Source organism: Gambusia affinis, linkage group LG10 (assembly GCF_019740435.1).
Source record: "Gambusia affinis linkage group LG10, SWU_Gaff_1.0, whole genome shotgun sequence".
Lineage (NCBI taxonomy): Eukaryota > Metazoa > Chordata > Actinopteri > Cyprinodontiformes > Poeciliidae > Gambusia > Gambusia affinis.
Window position 1 is genome coordinate 453,587 of NC_057877.1, and position 20,238 is coordinate 473,824.

Here is a 20,238-nt window from a genome sequence, read left to right on the forward strand (position 1 = left end):
TTTATATGATGCTAAATACATCATGGAAAACTAAAACCCCCTCAAAGGTGAAATTGAAGCAGGAATGGGAAGAAACTAGTTGGGATAGAAACAGCTGACTTTCGTGTCTCAGCTCTCTAAACTCCTGAGGCAGGACAGAGCAGAGATGTAAACTGAATACAGACCTCCAGAGCCAGTGAAAGAGGGTCTGCTTTGGAGCGACGGTCTCCCATAAAAGTCTGTATGAGCTTAAAGATGTCCACAGCCTCCTTCTTTACGCCTCGGTCTGTAGTCACAATCATTGGCTTCTTTATGGGCTCACTGCTCCAAGCTAGCATGTTGGCAATTGAAACCTTTCTCCGAAACAAACCCTACAGTAGGAAGACAGTGAACAGACATGAATCAGCATGTTACAGTACAAAGTCAATAATAACAATGGACTTCATTATGATTTTTTTTTACAAGAGAAATGCTATAAAAAGATCTCGCACAATAAACTGCTTAGGCTACATGTAAACTAGAATGTGAGTGTAAACAACAAAAATTCTGACACAGTTTTGTGTACATGGGTGTACTCTAATGCCCGTTTTCCACTGGCTCTAACGGATCAGGTTCCAATCTACTCAGCCTGCTTTAAGAGCATTTCAACTAGCATTCGTTCCAGCCCAGTATCTGCTTTTCAGTCCCTGCGCTGGCGTAGGATCTGCCAGAGCCAAGTAGTTGCTGTAATGTGACCTGGGCCGTCCAGAGACCATCATAGAGGACGGAGCTCAAAGTTAAAAAAGGACACATTGAAAAAGATCTTATAACACCGTACATAGCAACAACCCATTTTAACCAAGAATCTAATATTTCATCAGAACCTGTGACAACAGAAAATTCTGCTGGACGATAAATTGTTCCAGAAGTTATTGTGATAAATGATAATATTGTTGTTTTGAGACCATTTGTAAGTAATAAAATGGTAACCCAAGAACACATTCTCAAAGACCAGTGTAATTTAACCTGTAATGAACATTTAAAACTGGAACGGGAAACCATTTTAAATATCCAAAAAAAAAAATTATAATAATTAGAACAACAAATAAAATTAATTTTGAAGTATTTGTAAACAAAAGTGGCCTTCCAAAAAAAAGGGCTAGTTGGAACCAAAGCACCAAACTGAAGACTTTTATCATCCACTTTCTGGTAGAAAGAGAGAAAAAAAAGAGACAAATGATAAATCATGCCATTGGAAATGATTGAGTTTATTTTAATTCATCACGCGATTAATTGATTTATTAATTATCGTGACAGGCCTATGGATCACACTATATCATTGTCATTATGTGGGAACAATGCAAAGCAAATGTATTGTATGTGTCCCCAATAGGTAAGGTTGCTGTTTCTGCAGGAGGGCTGTGCTGATCTGTTAATGTAGCTGTTAAACTGACTGTAACAAACAATCCTGGCAGTTCTGTTAAGGTGAAGCAGAGAGCAAACAGTGAGCAGGTGGTACCGGGGCTTTGAGGTGCGTCGCGGTGACAGTTGTGGTGCCGTTTCTCTATTTCGGGATATTTTATTTTGACCCACAGTGGTGGGACCGACTCAGGCTGCCTGTTGGGAGCCGAACCATTTCAGTGTTATTCACTATTGCAAGGACAATTACGAAAAATAAATAGAAAAGGTTTTTCTAACATCAACATCAAACCAGTGTATGTTGAAAAAGAATATTCTTGTCTATAATTTGATAGAGTGCACAGTCTCCCCCCATCCCTCTCCTCCTTATTCAATGTCTTAACAACATGGAGGCAGAGATTCAGTCATTATTAGACCAAGGGCAGCCACATTAATTTATTTAGCCACATTAATTTATTAATTGCTTGTGCCTGTTGGGGGGCACAAGCAGGCCTCCTGATGCACAGATTAAAAAACAAATAAAAGAAATTGAAAAAAAAATTCAAACAGGGGCACTTGAGGCATCAAAGATAAAAGGGTCAAGGACTCTCCTCTCTCCGCCACCTCTATGCACTTGCCTGGAGTGACTCATATAAGAAGAACTTTTCTGTAAATTCAAAGATTTTTATTCAAAAAAAGAATTGTTTCCACTATTTTTGGCTGCAGTCTGCTCCTCTTGTGGCTCCCTACCTCTCCAGCTTTAGAGTAAACCCACTTGCTGCCATATACAATCTTTTCTTCTGCCACTTTAAATAGTTCAGCATCCAGAACCACCATGTTCTACTAGAACCTCATCCAATTCAGCTTGCTGACCTTAAAGATATATTTTAAGAAAAATATTCAAAATCCTAATTTATTTCTTGATTTCTATGTGAATTTACATGATTGTACTTTAAAACCATTAGATTTACCTTGCCAGGTTCAATCAACTTCAAACCCACATGCTCAATTTAACATGGTTTAATAAAGAAATGTTACTGATAAGAAATTAAAAGTGCAATGCTACTTGACTTGCTATTGGAATGCAGCCAATCCAGAAGTGCCAGTCACTTTTGTTAGCACTGATTGGCTGAGACCCATGAAAAAGTGCCTGAAGCAGTGCAGTTGGAGGATGAGGCACTTGAATAAAGGGAAGAGGCACCTTAAGAGGAGATTTACCTCCTTTGCTTTGGAGTCATTGATCACGTGTATTTGCTCAGTTGAGCTATTTGTGGGCAACATAGGTCCTGGTTCCTTACCACTGCGAATAACAGAGATCCCATGTATTTATGCATTAAGAGCAGGGGAAGCCATTGAATAAATAAGATCCAATAGGTCTTCATTTACTTTTCTATAAGTCAGTCAAATAGTTTCAGTAGAGGTCATTACTTCTCATAGGCATGTGCAAACATGCATCACTTCCTGACTTCCATTTTGGGCCTGTGTACTTATCAGACACCTTTCCATCATTATAGCACAATGCTATTTTTATTTGGGTATAAGAACAATAAAGTTTGAATTGGTTGCACTCTATCCACATAAAATATGTGCTGTAAACTGGTTTAGTTTGTGTTACATAGACATATTGCCATTTATATGTAATCATTGATATAATAGTTTTCTGATAACCTGTCCACAACACATGCAGATATCTGAACTCTAAAGAAAAAACATACAGTGGGCCAAGAAGACTGGCAAACAAAATGTTAGGATTACAACCAGAACACAAATTCAGGAGTTTGGTTTCTTTCATGAAGTACCTGTGTATGTTTGTTGAAATGCTTGGATGCCCAGTTTTCAATGTCAGTCTCTGAGGAGGGCTTTCTCAAGCTAAATTCTGTGAATATGCCACAGCTTGCACTTGGCATCATATTCCTGGCATTTCGACTGGCTTCAAACTGGGCACAGGCTCCAAGATCCTCCGACTGTTGAGAACAAAAGACAAAGACAAAAAGCATCGAGCCCTTAATACAGAGCTGCTGCAACAAAATAAGAGATGTGGCAGAAGGTCTGTATATTAGACAAAGACAACTTTAAAGTAAATACACATATTCTAATGCAAAACAAAAGACACCCATTGTTTTTAGTAATGTTCAACAAAAAGTGATAGGAAAATAAAAGAGCAGATACAATAACTACAATATCCCTACAGCACTATAAACGGTAAACAATCAGCAATCTTGGACAGATATGATCACTTTAATCTGGATCACAGAATAGAAACAATAAAAATATTTATTAATTTACCACTTATAACCTTTTTACAAAAGCCATGTTGGCAACATTTGTTTCTCTCTACGGAGGCAAGGAGGCAATGAAATTGGAACTTAGCTCCTTTTTTAATTAAATATTTCCTCAAAAGTTGGCTCATTTGATCAAAAATCTGTAAAATAGTGCTATTTACTGTGAAACCAGTGAGAAATGTTTGGCATTATGAATCTTTAACTCCAGAATCCATCAAAAGAGTCCTAACTCCCTTCCAGGACTGTTTTCTGGGGAGATTTCAACCTGCTTTTTCTGACCTGGCCCTGGATTCTGTGACAAGACACAAGGGCGACAGAAACTTCCCCAAAATCTTTCCCTTAGTGGAAAGATTTCTGAAGTGGAAACAGACAATACCCTCAACCTGAACTCAAAGGACACACAAAACAAAAAATAACAGTGAGTAAAGACAAATATCTGATGAAGGCATCCAGTTTCTGAACCAACTGTGAGCATTGGTGGTGACCTTTGCTCTCTAAAATTTGAGAAGTGTATAAAAAACGTTGTGTCATTAAAAGCAATAACTGATAACTTATCTTGGGCCCTCATCATAAATAAGTATCAACTTTAAAGTCAAAACGCTTTAATTGAAATGAAATTATTGCTAGTGTTTTTCTAACTTTCAACAGAGACCAGTTTGTGAAATAGACCACAAGGTTTTCTTCTACTAATATAATACTGATGGCTTGAAAATCATGAAGATCAACATGCTTTCAAAAAGGAAAAAAGACTGTAAAATACTTCCTCTGAACTAATAACCTATGTCTTCCTACTTTGGAGTTGTAGTTGACCAAGAGTCTTTAGCTATAATTTACTACTTGTTTGTTTCCATTGCAAGTTTTTTAAAATCAACAATGTTCCACCAAATAAAAACCACAAAGGTTCCTCTGAATGTTATACGTGTCCCACAGTTTTTGAACTACCACAAAAATAAGATTCAAACAACAAAACTAATTGTAGTATTTCTCTATTCTCTTAGCAGTGAAAGCAGCTGTACCTGGGAAGGGTGCAGGTAAGGCTCAGGGGAAGCCAGGTTGGTCTGGACAGAGAGGCTCTTCTCCAGCAGTGCCTGAGGGAACCCCAAACGGTCAAAGGTACTGCGTTTCCAGTGGTGGCCATCGCCCTGGGCTAGTGCCTCATCCTCACTGAATGCCCTTACCACAGGTCCTGGTAGTGGCAGAGGCACTGCCCCATCGCTTTCATATCCGTCTTTGGAGCTGCTGCATTGGGTTACTCCTCCTCCCTGACCAGAGTCCCAACTGCTCCTCTGTTTCATGACCTGCTGGGCTTCCCATGCCAGCCTGGCCTGGGCCAGCATGACCTCTGATCCTGTGCCTGGGAGCTCCTCTTTCCCGCAGCATCCCAACTCCTGGGGGAGGGATGGCTTGCGGCTCTTGCGTTTACGATTGCCACTGGGGGAGAAACCACCTGGCCCAGCTGTAGAGGAGGACAGTGAATGAGTCTGACTAGATGTCCAGGAAATGGAGTCTTCAAAAATAAACCTTTGAGATCCTTCTCCTCCCTCTCCACGATAGTCCAAAAGTTGGCGGGGATCTCTAATCAAAGACTGGCTATGCTGCAGAGTATAGGACCCTCCAAATGATCCACCAAAGCCTCCATTTGTACCATAACGCTGTAGACGATCAGCAGTCTTGAAGCGTGGACTAGAAGATGACTGTTCTACGTACACCAGCTGCTTGACATATTCCTTTCCTACAGGACTGTACTCCAGGCTCTGAGCTTTTTCTGGACATTTTTGCCTAGTCAGAACCAGTTGACCATAGGACGACTGGCTCTGCTTGGGGGAGTGGTAGAAGGGAGCTGGAGACTTCCGGGATGGTGATTTGTTTGTACCATAAAGGGAAGATGAGTCTGAGAGGTTCAGGTCAATAGGTGGCTCTTCATAGATGGGTGGTGGCTTAAAATCAGATGGAGGTTCCTCATACAGGGGGGGCTCAAAGGCGTAGCGGGGTGATGGAGGCTGGGACTCAGTGGAGGGACGGCGGTGGGTTCCACTGCTGCCTAGCTCGGCCCGCTTCAGATATGGAGACTGACGACGGTCAGAGTAGAGAACAGGTGAGCCATTTGGTTCTGAGGTGGGGTTTCCTCCAGATGAATGGCGGTTTCGCAAGGTGTTTCCTCCTCCAGGGGTTGGGGATTCACAGAGTGAGTAGCCATTTCCTTGATGAGCCAAAAAGCTGGGCTCCCTGTCTGTCACCTTGATGAGCATCCGCTCCTTTGTACCAGTATTCCAGCGGAAAGAAGAAGTCCTGAATAGATATGGAAAAAAGCAATTATACATTACAATTAAGTTCAAGAAAGTCCTAATGTCAGTACTTATAAAGCGTTTTACAATAATCAGTCTAAGTAAAAGGATGAGTGATATTAAGCAAACCAAGGGCAATAACATATTTGTAAAACTGCAAGAACACAGAAGTTAGAATCAAAATTTTAAGCGCTGGATAAATTTATAGCAGCAGATAATGTGACCATGTGTTTCCAGTGTGATTTACCAAGATCCTTTTCCCACCCTGCCCTCTGGACTCCCCAGGGCTGGGCTTTATACTCTGGATACAAAAGTGTGGATGAATGTGACACCTGACAACAGGCATGTGGAAACTGGGCCAAAAATAACCAGAGTGGTGGGAACCCAAGATCCTCTTGCTATTTTTGAAAGGCTACAGAATACTTGCAATATTCATATTGCCAAGGAATGTTTGGGGTCTATTCACTGTTTCAGGAATTTGATGACTTGATAGAACTATGAATTATGGTCTGGGAAACAGTGATGGCATAGTTACTTTAATCAGATTACTGATTACTCCTTGAAAAAGTAACTAGTTAGAATATTGATTACTTGATTTGGGAAGTAAATAAGTTACATTAAAAGCAACGTTTTAAATTACTTTCAGCAGCTGTTGACAACAACGCTCTGTCACCTGTGAAAATTACATTGAGCTTTGCCAAAACTTAATTGCAAGTTATTCTATGATCAATTATGTGTCACTACTTATAAGGTTGAACTGAAGGGAAGATGTTTAATGGTATGTGACATACACGAGCGCGCAAGAAACCATTTCAAAAAGTAATGGTTTCTGTTATATGATTCTTCTTATTATTTTCTTTTTCTATTTTGATATTGAATTAATTGATATGTTTTTTTTATGTATACTGTATGGTATAAATGAATGAACTTTCCTTGTGGGTTGCATGTTACACACAGATCAGCCCCGCTCCTCCCCACCATCTTCCTCCATGGTGTCTGAACAACATGGAGGAAGAGAAACTGAGTCATTATTAGACTGAGGGCGGCCAGACTAGTTTATTTTGCTTAATTATTATATTTAGCTAAATATTATTGCTGAGGGGCACAGGCAGGCCAATTTTTTATTTATTAAAATAATAAATAAAAAATTGGGAAAAAAAACAAAAACTCAGAAAGGGCATTAGGGGCATCAAGGATAAAAGGGGTGGGGGCTCGAGCCCCCGTCAGCCCCCCCCCCCCCCCCCCTGCACATGCCTGTTGAGTTTGATTGATCCCTTTTCCAATATGTGAAACATTTGTGAAAGGATTCACAAGATCTTATTTTACCATGAGTTTGTTGAAAGATAAGAGACACGACACATACATGTGATATATGAATAAGTGAAATGTTAATTAACATGCTATTATGTGTAACAAGCATGTTAACACTTCACTTATTCATTCATTCACTTTCATTGAGCTTCCCACACAATTGTAGAAAATTGTAAGAAGACTGTAATAAAGGAACAAGACACTCGGCTACCTGGCTCATGAAAATTGAGTTTGGCTTGCTGTTAATCTACGTTAACATACACGGTGTATGTAGGGATAACAGTATAGTTAGATTTGTTTCTTTTTTTTTTCCTTTTGGTTTTTTGTTAGTCGAATTCCGGTTAGTAGTTATTATTGCAAAAGATAAACTGCTTGCTGGTCGATAAGCCACTTTCAATATGGTGGATGCTATAATGTATCGCAACGGGCCGACCCGTTCAAGCGATAACTTTCGGTTCTAAAGCCCTGTCGTCCAATCAGTGATCTCCCAGGTCTCCAACTGGGACATACCGTTTCCGTTTTCGTTAATGTTGTTGTGTTTTTGAATTTGTAATTGTGCTTTGTTAATTTTGTAGTGCTTTGCACCTCAGCCAATAAATGAAAGGTTGTTAGCCCGCCCTCACAAACACTAAGGAGAGACAAATAATCCAAACTGGCCGGACTAACAACAAAGAAAAGAGTCATTAGACCGAGGGCAGCCAGAGTAGTTTATTTTTACTAAATTATTATATTTAACTAAATATTATTGCTGAGGGACACAAACAGGCCTTCCGCCATACAGATTAAAAATAAAAAATGAAAAATAAAATTTTTTGAAATAAAAACCCAACAAAACACTCAAACAGGGAACTAGGGGCATTAAGGATAAAAAGGGCAGGTGTCTGCACGTGTCTGACTGACGGCGTTCTGTGAGCTGCCCTAACTCCGTGCACACACTCCACGGACGTTTGAGATTTCATAGTCAAGTGTACTGATTGTTAAAATTTCTCGTGACAAATTCCTTCATTTCCTCACAATCCAAATGTATCTTAGGAAGCTTGATGTGCGTCATTACGACTGGTTCCGCTGACTCTTGACCTTATTAGCTCGGAGTGTCCTCCAAAACAATTTGATGGGAACACTTTCCTGTCGCGTGGTTTATTGTGCAACATTAAGTACGCGTACGCGATCATAAAGTCTTACCATGCGTCCGCTTTGAGTCCTGCGTACCTCTGTGGAGTGCAGTATGCCCGACTGTGTGGGGGGTCTTATTGATGCAGTTAGCAGAAACAGAAACTCAGAGTTAAAATGTGTTGATAAAGCTAAAGCTTTTCATTTAAATTTTTTACTGCCTTTTGAAGAAAGGTCCAACCAAGAACCATTTGTTACCATTTGTTTCATGGTAACAAATGAAAACTAAAATGAAATGAAAACTAAAACAAACCCAAAAAGTTGATCATAAAGACTGAGAAGTTTGAAGTTCAGCAGTTTTGCAAAATACCCTTTGGTTAGAAAACCTATGTACAAAACAACAGTTGCGCTCTTTTTAACGTGCAAGTTTTTTTTTTTTATTTGCTGTCCTTGATGAAATAAATTTGAACTGAATTAGTCTTTTACTGTTGCAGGTTCAGTGCAACTCCAGTCATCAACCGAAGTCGGTGTTTGTAACTTCATCACTCCTCATCTTCTCTGACGCCAGTCAAATGCCTCTTCTGTGCTTTTTACTCTTCACATTTCTTGACGTTGACACGGAACAAATGTAACTGTCACAAACAATGAATCCAAGCACAATTAAAAAGGCAACGGTGTAGAAAATGATACGCTATGCCCCTGTAAGGAGTGACGGCTGGCTGTCAAGCTCTGAACAGTGGCAGGGTCTTTTGTAATGCTCAATTATGAATTATGCATTTTAAATCATGGTGGGGAAACCCTGACATCACTTCTGTGTGCTGAGTGCCATCACCTTCCCCTCCGCCATAATCTAGCCCCAACATAATGGTCGCAGTGACATATCCCACCCTACAGGTACACACTTTCTGTCCGACCTCAAACTCAGCAGATATAAATGAATGGTAACATACGGTAATAATATTGCAGTGAAATATGCTTCTGTTTTCCCATCCTGTCCTTTCTCTGCCTCTCTCCACAGGCAGGATCTCTACATCTTTCCCCTCTTCCTGTGTCAATATGATTCCTTTCCACTTGCCCTGCTCGCCACCATCTCGCCGCCGTGGCCTAGAGATTTTGATTGCTTGTTGTACCTCGACTTTCCCCGTCAGTGCCTCTCAGTTATCTGTGCACACTTTTCCTTTCATGTACCTTCAGGTCCCTTGTCTCCCTTGTGTTTTATTTTTATTTTTTTGACTATACATTCCATTTGCTTCCTTCTGCTCTTCCTCTCCATCCTCCGCACACCTCAGTGCCTTTGTGATGAGAGTGACAGGCTTTACAATGTGTTGGTGCAGATCTACCTCACCTTTAGTATTTCAATATGATGTCAATGCGGGATGGTGGGAGACCCGTGGGATTTGCCGGCGGAAGCGCATTCTGCTTCTTTGCGTCTTCTCTTTCTCTCTCTCTCATCTGCCCTTTTCAGTCAAGACAAAAGGCAAATCAAACAGCCACAACTGGCAATTATCATACACAAAGGACAAAAGAGGCCTGATCTGTGTTTCCTCACAGTCATAAAGAAAAATAAAGTCATGGAGCATGTTGTTTGAGTTGTTGTTGCTGGGATTGCTAATAACAGAGGAGATCAATTAAGGAACGTGTTTAAAAATTAATCAGATCTAAAGACTTGGGGGAACACTTTAAAAGGTCTGATATTTGGAAGTAAAGAATTCAATAAGAGATCTTTTATGATAAATGCTACAAAAATAACCTGCAGAGTTGCTAAGGGAGAAAATCTATAGACTGCAAATGCCTTTGTGCAATTTTAAAATAATTCCAATGCAAAGTCAATGGCTTTGTGACTTTAGAGCTTTGATTTGAATATGTCGGGTAATAACATTGTTTCAGAAGGTTCTGCTATTTCTTTACCCAGGCAAAGTTCTTGATAAGATAAAAATAAGAATCCAAATATCTAATTTCAAGATTTGTCATTTATTGTAATTAACTTTATTGCAGTAGCAGTAGTGTGATCTGGTAATCTCTCCAGAGTCTGTACAACTGACAACCGGCTTCAGAACAGATTCCTGGAGGATTTGAGAAGCACGGAGTTGTTTCTGCCTCGTTACTTCAACCTGTTCTATCCTGTTTACAGGACAAATCTGTGTCTGTTACACTGACACCAGTCCTGGTATGTTAGGGTCACCAGATTTGGGTTTCTGAAAAGGAGGACACTTTTTTTTTTGTTGGGGGGGCAGAGTACTTCAAATCCCCCTCCCCCCCCCAAAAAAAAATACTGTCTCGTTACTGACCTTATAGTGCTTAATAGTATGGAAAGCAAAGCTGCCTTCTGCTGCAGTGACGGCTGCACTGTCTGACTTTGTCACAAAGAAATCTGTGACTTTAGCCGAAGAGCTTTCGCCTCTGGCTGCTTTCCCGTGCTTTGATGAATTCACCACTTGCAGGTCGTTGGCACCTTTATTTGCCACAGACACATTAGTACACGTCAAACACTCTGCCTAATAGGGATCACGACCTTGACGAAAGCACGGGAATCTTTTCTTTAATTCCTCCGTAAACGTTCACTTTCGTTTAGGCATTTTTGCCGTAGAATCGGCGGACACACATGTTCTATCGCCTGTCACACTTAAGGTTTAACTAGTCTAGCGGCCGGTGTACAAGTCAACTCAGCTATCTTTACTTTTCCCACACAAACTCGCACACATAATGCAACGTGATTGGATTTGGGGAGCAGGGCGTGACTGATTTGCCATACAAAGAAACCTGGAATGGAGTAGTGGAACGGAGTGGCAATGTAATCACAATGCACTGTAAGCTATGTAATGTGTTTTGAGGCAGTTGACCAAAATCCCGGACGATTTTGAAATTCCCCCTGGACATTTTTTAGGTCTGAAAAGTAGGACATGTCCGGGAAAAAGAGGACGTCTGGTCACCCTATTATGTGTAACAGTCACAACAGTATGAAAAGAGCTTTAGTATTTTTTGCATGTTTTATGTGTTCTACTATTGTCTGGAAAACTGTAAATAGGATTTTAGAGTCCCGTCCCCCTAAAATCGTTGGTATTTTAGGGGGGCCAAGTATCCACGTTCTGCGTTATGGCCCTGTGTTTACTGTCAGAACGGATCGCACAGCGCTCCTCCTGTGGCTCCACAACTGAGATGGCTGCACCTGATTTGTGACACTTATCTTAATATTAATGATTAAAATGGCGTTTAGTTGTGCAATTTTACAGACATGTTCATTTGTGGCTGTTTTCATGTTCATTGCGCTGTTTGTATCAGTCTCCATGTTTACAGTTTTCTGGACCCAAGTTTGACGTAATTCAGAGGTAATATATTAACTTGACATTAACAAAGACACAGAGGGGGATCATCTGGGAAATGGTGGACCTGGAAGGCCTGACTAAAAGTAATGTCAGACAAATTCTGGGGCTTATTATGTGTGTCTGCGTATTTTAAAACCCAGATAAGCAACTTCATGGTCAAAAACAAGCCCCAAAAAGCCCAACCTGCGACTCATTAAATTTGCAAGTGACTTTAGAAAAAACAAGCCCAAACCTGCTTATATTAATTGGACTTGGCGAGAGAAACTCAAAATATATCCTGTTTTTCCACCACTGCTGCCTCCCTCCTCCTCCACTAGATGGTGCCAAGAGGTCGCTCTACCTGGAGGGTGTGCCGATGTCTACTCACCTGTCTCATCTAATCTTCTGGGAGTATATGAGGAGCAGGCTGCCAGCACTTCGACACCTGAGTATTTTTGTACCAGTAATGATACTCTGCGCCCTTTTGAGCTTGCTACCCTTGTTTCTCTGACATTACTTCTAGTAATATATTCTTGTTGCCTCTCCTTCAGATATTTCTCAGTGATGCCTTGGATTTAACCCCAGTGAAGCCCGAGTCCCTGGCTTTCTGAATTTTTCCCTCGTGACACCGTGGACTATTACCCACAGGTTGCCTGAGTCCCTTCTTTGCCTCTGTAGTTGAACCATAAACTGTTCCTGAATTCTCAGCTGGCAGTCGAATTGTTCCTCAACCTCCTCACCTGGACTTACCTGTCTGCCCTCCACCACATTCTTCACCATCCACTTCTAACAAACTTGAAGGTGTCCTTGTGCACTTGGCACCAGGACACCCAAGGCCGCAGTTTGATGATCAACCTTGTCATCATTTCATCGGATCTGTGGCCGTAGGTCTTGGACACTCAGGTGAAGAGAGGTGCGGAGCTGTCCACTGACCACTACCTGGAGGTGAGTTGGCTCCGCTGGTGGGGGAGGATGCCGGTCAGACCTGGCAGGCCCAAACGTGTTGTGAGGGTCTGCTGGGAACATCTGGCGGAATCCCCTGTGAGGCGGAGCTTTAACTCCCATCTCCGGCAGAATTTCTAACACATCCTTGGGGAGTTGGGAGATATTGAGCCTAAGTGGATCATGTTCCGTGCCTCCATTGTTGAGGTAGCTAATCTGAGCTGTGGCCGCAAGGTTGTCGGTGCCTGTCGTGGCGGCAACCCTGGAACCCGTTGGTCGACACCTTCGGTGAGGGAAGCCGTCAGGCTGAAGAAGGAGTCCTATCGGGCCTTTTTGGCCTGTGGGACTCTGGAAGCAGCTGATGGGTACCGGTGGGTGAAGCGGCATGCGGCCCGGGTGGTTGCTGAGGCAAAAACTCGGACATGGGAGGAGTTTGGAGAGGCCATGGAGAAAGACTTCCGTACGGCTTCGAGGCGATTCTGGTCCACCAGCCGGCGTCTCAGGAGGGGAAAGCAGTACAGCACCAACACTGTTTACAGTGGGGATGGTGTGCTGCTGACTCGACTGTGGACGTTGTGGGCAGGTGGGCAGAATACTTCGAAGACCTCCTCAATCCCACCAACATGCCTTCCATTGAGGAAGCTGAGTGTGGGGACTCTGGGTCGGGCTCTCCAATCTCTGGGGACGAGGTCGCTGATTAAAAAAGCTCCACGGTGGCAGGGCCCCGGGGGTGGATGAGATCGGCCCAGAGTTCTTTAAGGCTCTGGATGTTGTAGGGTTGTGTTTGCTGATGCGGCTCTGCAATATTGCATGGACATTGGGGGCAGTTCCCCTGGATTGGCAGACTGGGGTGGTGGTCCCCCTGTTCAAAAAGGGGGACAGGAGGGTGTGCTCCAATTACAGGGGGGGTCACACTTTTAAGCCTCCCTGGCAAGGTCTAATCAGGTGTCCTGGAGAGGAGGGTCCGTCGGATTGTCGAACTTCGGATTCAGAAAGAGCAGTGTGGTTTTTGTCCTGGTCGTGGAACACTGGACTAGCTCTACACCCTCAGCAGGGTCCTGGAGGGTGCATGGGAGTTCTCCCAACCGGTCTAAATGTGTTTTGTGGACTTGGAGAAGGTGTTCCACTGTGTCCCTCAGGGAGCCCTGTTGGGTGTTCTCCGGGAGTATGGGGTAACGGGCCCTTTGATACGGGCTGTCAGGTCCCTGATATGGGCGGTGTCAGAGTCTGGTCCGCATTGCCGGCAGTAAGTCGGGCTTGTTTCCGGTGAGAGTTGGACTCCGCCAGGGCTGCCCTTTGTCACCGATTCTGTTCATTACTTTTATGGACAGAATTTCTAGACCAGCCCAGGTGTTGAGGGGATCCGTTTTGATGGCCTTAGGATTGCATCTCTGCTCTTTGCAAATGATGTGGTCATATTGGCTTCATCAGGACGTGATCTGCAGCTCTCGCTGGAGTGGTTCGCAGCGGAGTGTGAAGCGGCTGGGATGGCGATCAGTGTCTCCAAATCCAAGGCCATGGTCTTGAGCCAGTAAAGGGTAGAGTGCCTTCTTCAGGTCTAACCCTATGTCCTGCCCCAAGTGGAGGAGTTCAAGTATCTCGGGATCTTGTTCACGAATGAGGGAAGAAAGGAGCGGGAGATCAACAGACGGATTGGCGCAGCGTCTGCCATCAAGCGGGCGCTGTACCGGTCCGTCGTGGTGAAGAGAGAGCTGAACCAAAATCCTAAGTTCTCGATTTACCGGCCGATCTACGTTCCCATCCTCATCTATGGTCATGAGCTTTGGGTCATGACTGAAATAACGAGATCACGGATACAAGCGGCCGAAATGGGTTCTCTGTGTAGGGTGTCTGGGCTCTCCCTTAGAGATAGGGTGAGAAGCTCAGTCATCCGGGAGGGACTCAGAGTAGAGCCACTGCTCCTTCACATCAAGAGGTGGCAGTGGATGGATGGATGGATGGATGGATTTGAAATAGTAACGCGTTAGATTTCTCCTTACTGAAAAAAGTGGTCAGAGAAAGTAACACGTTACTGACAACACTGCTGGGACATCAGTTTCTGACCTTAAGGTTAAGTTAATTTGGGTTACACAACAGCACAATGATACAAAGCACACCAGGGAGTTGCTTTGGTGGTTGCAATAGGATGGAAGCTGGCTGTGCCACTGCTCCAACTGACACTGACATTAAAAGGTCAGTAAAGCCCTTTGTCTGCAGCAGTGACACAACAAACCTGTTACTTGATAAATACTGAGGAATGTGTTAAAGCTTCTATGAAATGTTATCTTGCCCACTGTAGAGATTTTCAGGTCCAGCCATGAGAAGAATAAAGTGGGCTGACCTACAGAGAACCCCCGCCAGCTTGGTAGTCATCACTCCAAACATTGTAATGGCTGGTTAACCAAACATTAACAATCGATTGTCCAAAAGATTTTTGAATTATAATTCAGCCAATAGTTGTTTTCAAACATTGTTTATTTCCCTTCTGTTTTGTGATTATGTTGTTTGAACACATTCAAGTTGTTCTAAACATCTGCACTATGTTCTAAAACATGATCCAGATGTTTCACTGCATCATTCAATTGGTTATTGGCTTTCAGTAGCGCCTGCAGCTGTATGCACTGTGTGCACCTAGAGATTTTTCTTTAAGTGGAAAAAAATATATAATTGGATTTTTTATTTTCTGACTCTCTCTAGTATAAACCAAATTGGGCAGGAAGAAAAGCTCTTTTGTGTCAAAAATCTTGTACACTGCCCACATCTGTGTGCATCTGTGGTGGTGGACACATGCAGGTTCTAAATCTAAATCTTATTGGCCAGTTTACTTTTGTTTAAATTGGCTGCTTGGCGTAACCTAAATGTGACTATTCAGTGAAGCTAGCTAAAAGTGAATAAGCAGATGTAAAAGGGGTCAAGCTCAGGGAACACACCAACCCCTGAACTTTTTATTGTGTGTGCAGTTCTAGTGGGGTCTCCAATTTGACAACTTTTTTTTGTGAAATGAAGAGCTAACCGGTCATCTTGAATTGGCTGACCAAACAAAAAACATAGAGTTTTCACAGAGTGTCACGCACAACAACATGCGGGAACACATCATGTGGGTGTCATTATGGGAGCTATTTGCTTGACCCAAGTAGACATTTAGCAAACATTGTTGCTTCACATTCGCCTTCCTCTGGAAAAACTCTCAAATAAATAAAACCTGGAAAGCAATCTCTATCCTACCAGTGGGATCCTGGATCCCACTGGTAGGATTTGCTTTCCAGTTTTTATTTATTTATTTTTTCCAATCTCCTGAATGTGTTGTGTATGTGGGTCAAGCAAATGTTTGCTAAATGTCACTTGGCACATGATGTGTGTTGGCGATGTTAACTGCTTAACCTTGTGGCTTTTAGCATGACACTCTATGTTTGTTGTAGATGTCATGGTCAGCCAACCTGATGACCGGTTATTCCTCGCACCTGTGCTGCTTCCTAATTGTCTCCCTTCTTAACCCTCTCAGTCACAACCACGCTGCCAGATTATCGATCGATTTCAGCAAGTAGTTTTCCAGCACTTCTACCTCGCCCTCATAGTTACGACCACTCTTTGTTCCTCGGACCTGCCCCTTTTGCCTCGCCGTTGTCGGACTGTTACTGATCGCCCATCTGGATCTCGACCCAAGCCTGTTTCAGTTACACCGCTCTCGCCCACTCCCACGGATTCTGCTCTCTGCCCCATGACCTCGGCCCGTCTGACTAAGGATTTGGATCTGGATTTGGTTCTTCTGCTGCCCCACAAAGTTAGTACTCTGCCCTGCATCAGCGCTTCCCTCCTCAGGCACTTCCTCCTCTGCATCAGCGCAGCATCTGCTCTCCTCCTTGTTCCTCAGCCGATCACTGCAGTAACTGATCGCCAAGCCAGGTTATTGTTCCCTTTCAACACACACTAACGGATCCCTTCTTTGCTATTTCTCCAGTCACCAATCTCTCCTCTCCGCCCCCCTTCGCAGTGCTGCAGCTGACGATCCTGTGTGCCCGGTTTAAGATGCCTTTTAATAAATATCAGAGTTTACTGCTCACCCCTGGGTCATGACTGATTTTCTGGGTTCCTTTAGTGAACCATTACAGTCAGGTGCAGTGATAGTACAGTACATCCCTCCAATAATAACTTGTAGGTGACCCTGTTGGATTTTTTTTTTTGTTTTTGGTAGCTTGTTAGCTTACCCATTATTTCCATTTCTACAGTTTTAATGTTAATAGGCCATCTAACAGTTTGTTGACTTAAAGTGCATATTTAAGGTTCTTTTAAATTAGATCAGCAGTTTTGAAGCAGCAGACCGCAGCTCAACAGCTGTGGTTTGATTGCTAATGCCACATAATTTATTTATTTATTTTTCATTCAGGTTTGGCTAAAACCTGTTTATTCGCAGCTCTTTGGGCTCTACTTGGTCTGGACATGGTGAGGTGGAACAACAACTGGAAAAAAAAACAACTACTTTTTTAGAATTGGGTGAGATTCATCCAGCTGGGAAAGTGAGATTTCATCATTAACAAACATTATGTCAACTAACACAGCAATCTACAGTTTTGAAGCACTGCAAGCTTCTGTGAGGAAGCTTGCAGTGAAAGCAACCCGAATTAATACCAGATGGGATCCAGAAGAAGTGACTAAATCAGGCTGAAATCCACTGTAGTAACACCAGAACACAGTAAAGGCAGCGAGGGGAAGAACGATGCTGATGGGGGGAGGGACAAAGCCAGAGTCAAAGCTTTGACCTGGAAGTGTGTTGCTAGAAGAGTAAGAGTTAATAAATTTTCCAGATGTATGAATATTGTTGAGCCTATTTGTGTGCATGCTTATTAATTTTTTGTATCCTTGTAATATACTCACTAAAAGGATCTAAAGATCTGTAAATTTAAAGATTTCCAAAATTAAATTCTCCCAGAAGTTGGCATTTCCATGTCTGTCTTCATGTTGTTTTCCATTCCAATATCTGCTCTTCTACTGTTTAAATGATTTCTGTTTACTGTGCTGTCAATAGTTTGGCACAGCCCTAATTGTGTAGTGTCTCTTTAAGTTAGTGTAGCATCACTAATGATGGAGCCACTGCTTCTCTGTAGAGAGCGTGAGAGAAACGTGCTAGATGGACATGTTGGCTCCCTAACTCCTTTAGTAACGTCACGGGTTGTTTGGACTCTGCTCATTTCCACGTCTGATAATGTAGCAGGCGTTCAACTGGGCTTCATAAGGTTGGTGAAGAGTGCGTTTATTAAAGACAACACTGTGGAAATCCCAGTACCAGTGTGGTTGTGAGTTTTTTTGATCTTTCTGACGAGTCTGCTGCCTCCTCTCCTCCCTTGAACACAACCCAAGCGTTACAAGTTCTAGCTTCTGGCTCACCTATGAGCCTTCAATCTTTAACATGTAACCGATTTAATGCTCGAGATTGGTCACCTCTAGGTCTTATTCCATGTTTTTAGCTGCACAGTGCGGAAAGTTCTCCTCCAGCTACGTCAGTAACTGTTGTAGCTAGGGCTTCTATTTTGAGGTGGAGCAGAAGGCAGGGTAGAGGCAGTACTAGCAACGTTTATTTAGAAATATGGGCCTTTTTTCACTGAAAATGTGAATTTCAGAAATGCTATGATATAAAGGCTTCAACATGTGTTTAAAGTGGAAGATTCACTTTTAGGATTTCAAATGACAGTTAAGTGTTTTGTTTCTGAATTTTCACATTTTGGAGAGAAGTTGTTTGTTTAATCTGGAAATGTGTACAGTCGTTGCTGTTTGAGAACACCAGTGAACAAATTCACTCCATTTATTGTTTTATTGTAATATTCATTCATATAACAATAACTGACAGAAAGTGAGCAGTTGGCTATTAATTTCTAATAATCAGGTGGTGCCCCTTTAATAAATTTGGATCAAAAATGCCCTAATTACGACAACTACTATATTATATTCTAATTCTTTAATTTTTTCTGCTGTTAATTAGAAAGAACCATTTATGTTTAAAAAGATTGCTTCAGGATCTAAAAATATATCAAATGATTTTCTTAGACTTTAAAACTCTGAAAGATATTATCTTGACAAAATTTTGTATTAGAATGGATCAAAACTAAAAGACAAAATCTGAATATCAATCTGGTTGGGGTGCTGGGGCCAGAAGAGAGGCCAAGATTCCTCCATTGTGATGTAAAACACTCACTGACATGTCAGAACACCAACACAAGCAGGTCACTTTCTGTCAGTACCACCATTGAAGGTCTGCATGTTTCATGCAGACCGTAAATACTCATATTTATTTTACTAGTGATATTTTACTTTAGATGTCAGTTGGAGTTTACATAGCAGTTTGTTTGTCTTGTGTCTCTGAGTTTAGGGAGAGAGCATAGTTTTTTTTCCAAGGATGTTCACTGGCTTGTATTCAATCTACAGATTGTACCTAATCCCAGCTTTCATGCTGAGCAAAGGAGGCTGCCTGTCCTGAGCTTCAGCCTCAGCAGAGCCCTGGCACAAACAATACAAAATATCATTATCGTACAACATTCTCAAATAATGCATAACAGTCATCAAATTTACTAAGACAAAAGAAAATATTTAAAAAAGCAAAATAGTAAGAGATTTAAGTCTACTGGAATATTAGCCTTCAGGCAAACAGAACTGAGTTTCATCAGATCTTCTCAATAAATGAGTCTGTCTGCTCCACTTCTCCAACACCCCTACAGGGCAGGAGGGTCACTCTGGATGGGGAACAACGGATGAGCAGAGTGAAAAAGAGAAGTGTGAAATTGATTGCTGCTTTATTCATCCTGCAATTCTAAATACTCTCACAGGCAAATCCTCTTCTCTAGGCCTCAATAGTGGCACTGTGTGAGGGTGTGTGTAGTTGCATGTGTTATTATGCCCACATTAGAGTGAAAAAGAAAAAAACTAGGGCAGGATAAGGTGTCACTGAGCTCTATCAACTTTTGTTTTTTCTTCCATTCCTGGTTTTTGTCCTCTATGTCTATTTTATTTCAACATTTTACCACAAAAGTAAAGGGCAGAAATGAGCCATTCAGGGTGGCAGCACATTGGAGTAGCTCTGTACTTTCATTGAAATGTTCTCTTTTTCAAACTATTATTCCTGCCATTTTGGAGGAAAACAGCTTATTTGACAATCACTCCTTCCTCTTTTGAATACTGTGAAGTTAGAATGATTTTTGGCAATATTTTCATACCTTTATTTTGTTATGATGCGTAATCATCACAACAGCGCAGTTTGCAACAGGGAGCAGGTGATAAACACTGGAAGGGCTGAAATTATACCACAAGTGAAGACAGAAATTCCAGAGGAATTGAAAAGGAGGCATCGTGGATGCAGAGCAGGAGCAAAGAGGAGAGACAGAAAGATGAAATTCAAACCATCTCTACCATCTATTGTAATGGGAAACGTGAGATCATTAGCTAACAAGATGGATGAACATCAGCCCTGACAAGGACTCAGCAAGAGTATAATAATGTTTTACTGAGACATGGCTTCAGGATTGTATCCCCAACTCTAACATCTCTGCCAGGTTTCGTGACTACACTGTGTTCCAAATTATTATGCAATTATTACACGCGTTATAAGGATTGACATCGATGCTGTTCTTTCTGACGACGAGGGGGCTGGGGGTGCGTTGTGAG

General features: G+C 42.2%; 1 protein-coding gene across 4 annotated transcripts in view; it reads right to left on the reverse strand.

Annotated features, from left to right (window-relative positions):
* The window catches only part of arhgap39 (Rho GTPase activating protein 39), a 76,409-nt gene that overhangs the window by 12,940 nt on the left and 43,231 nt on the right, over positions 1-20,238 (reverse strand). For 3 of the 4 annotated variants that reach the window (XM_044128945.1, XM_044128943.1, XM_044128944.1), the window contains 3 exons: positions 4,655-5,927; positions 3,156-3,320; positions 165-350 (listed from right to left, as the gene is read on the reverse strand). In XM_044128945.1, coding sequence (XP_043984880.1) covers positions 165-350; positions 3,156-3,320; positions 4,655-5,927 — 1,624 coding nt within the window. Of the gene's footprint in view, positions 1-164; positions 351-3,155; positions 3,321-4,654; positions 5,928-9,689; positions 9,802-20,238 lie in introns of all 4 variants that reach the window. The other variant, XM_044128946.1, reaches the window with a different exon arrangement.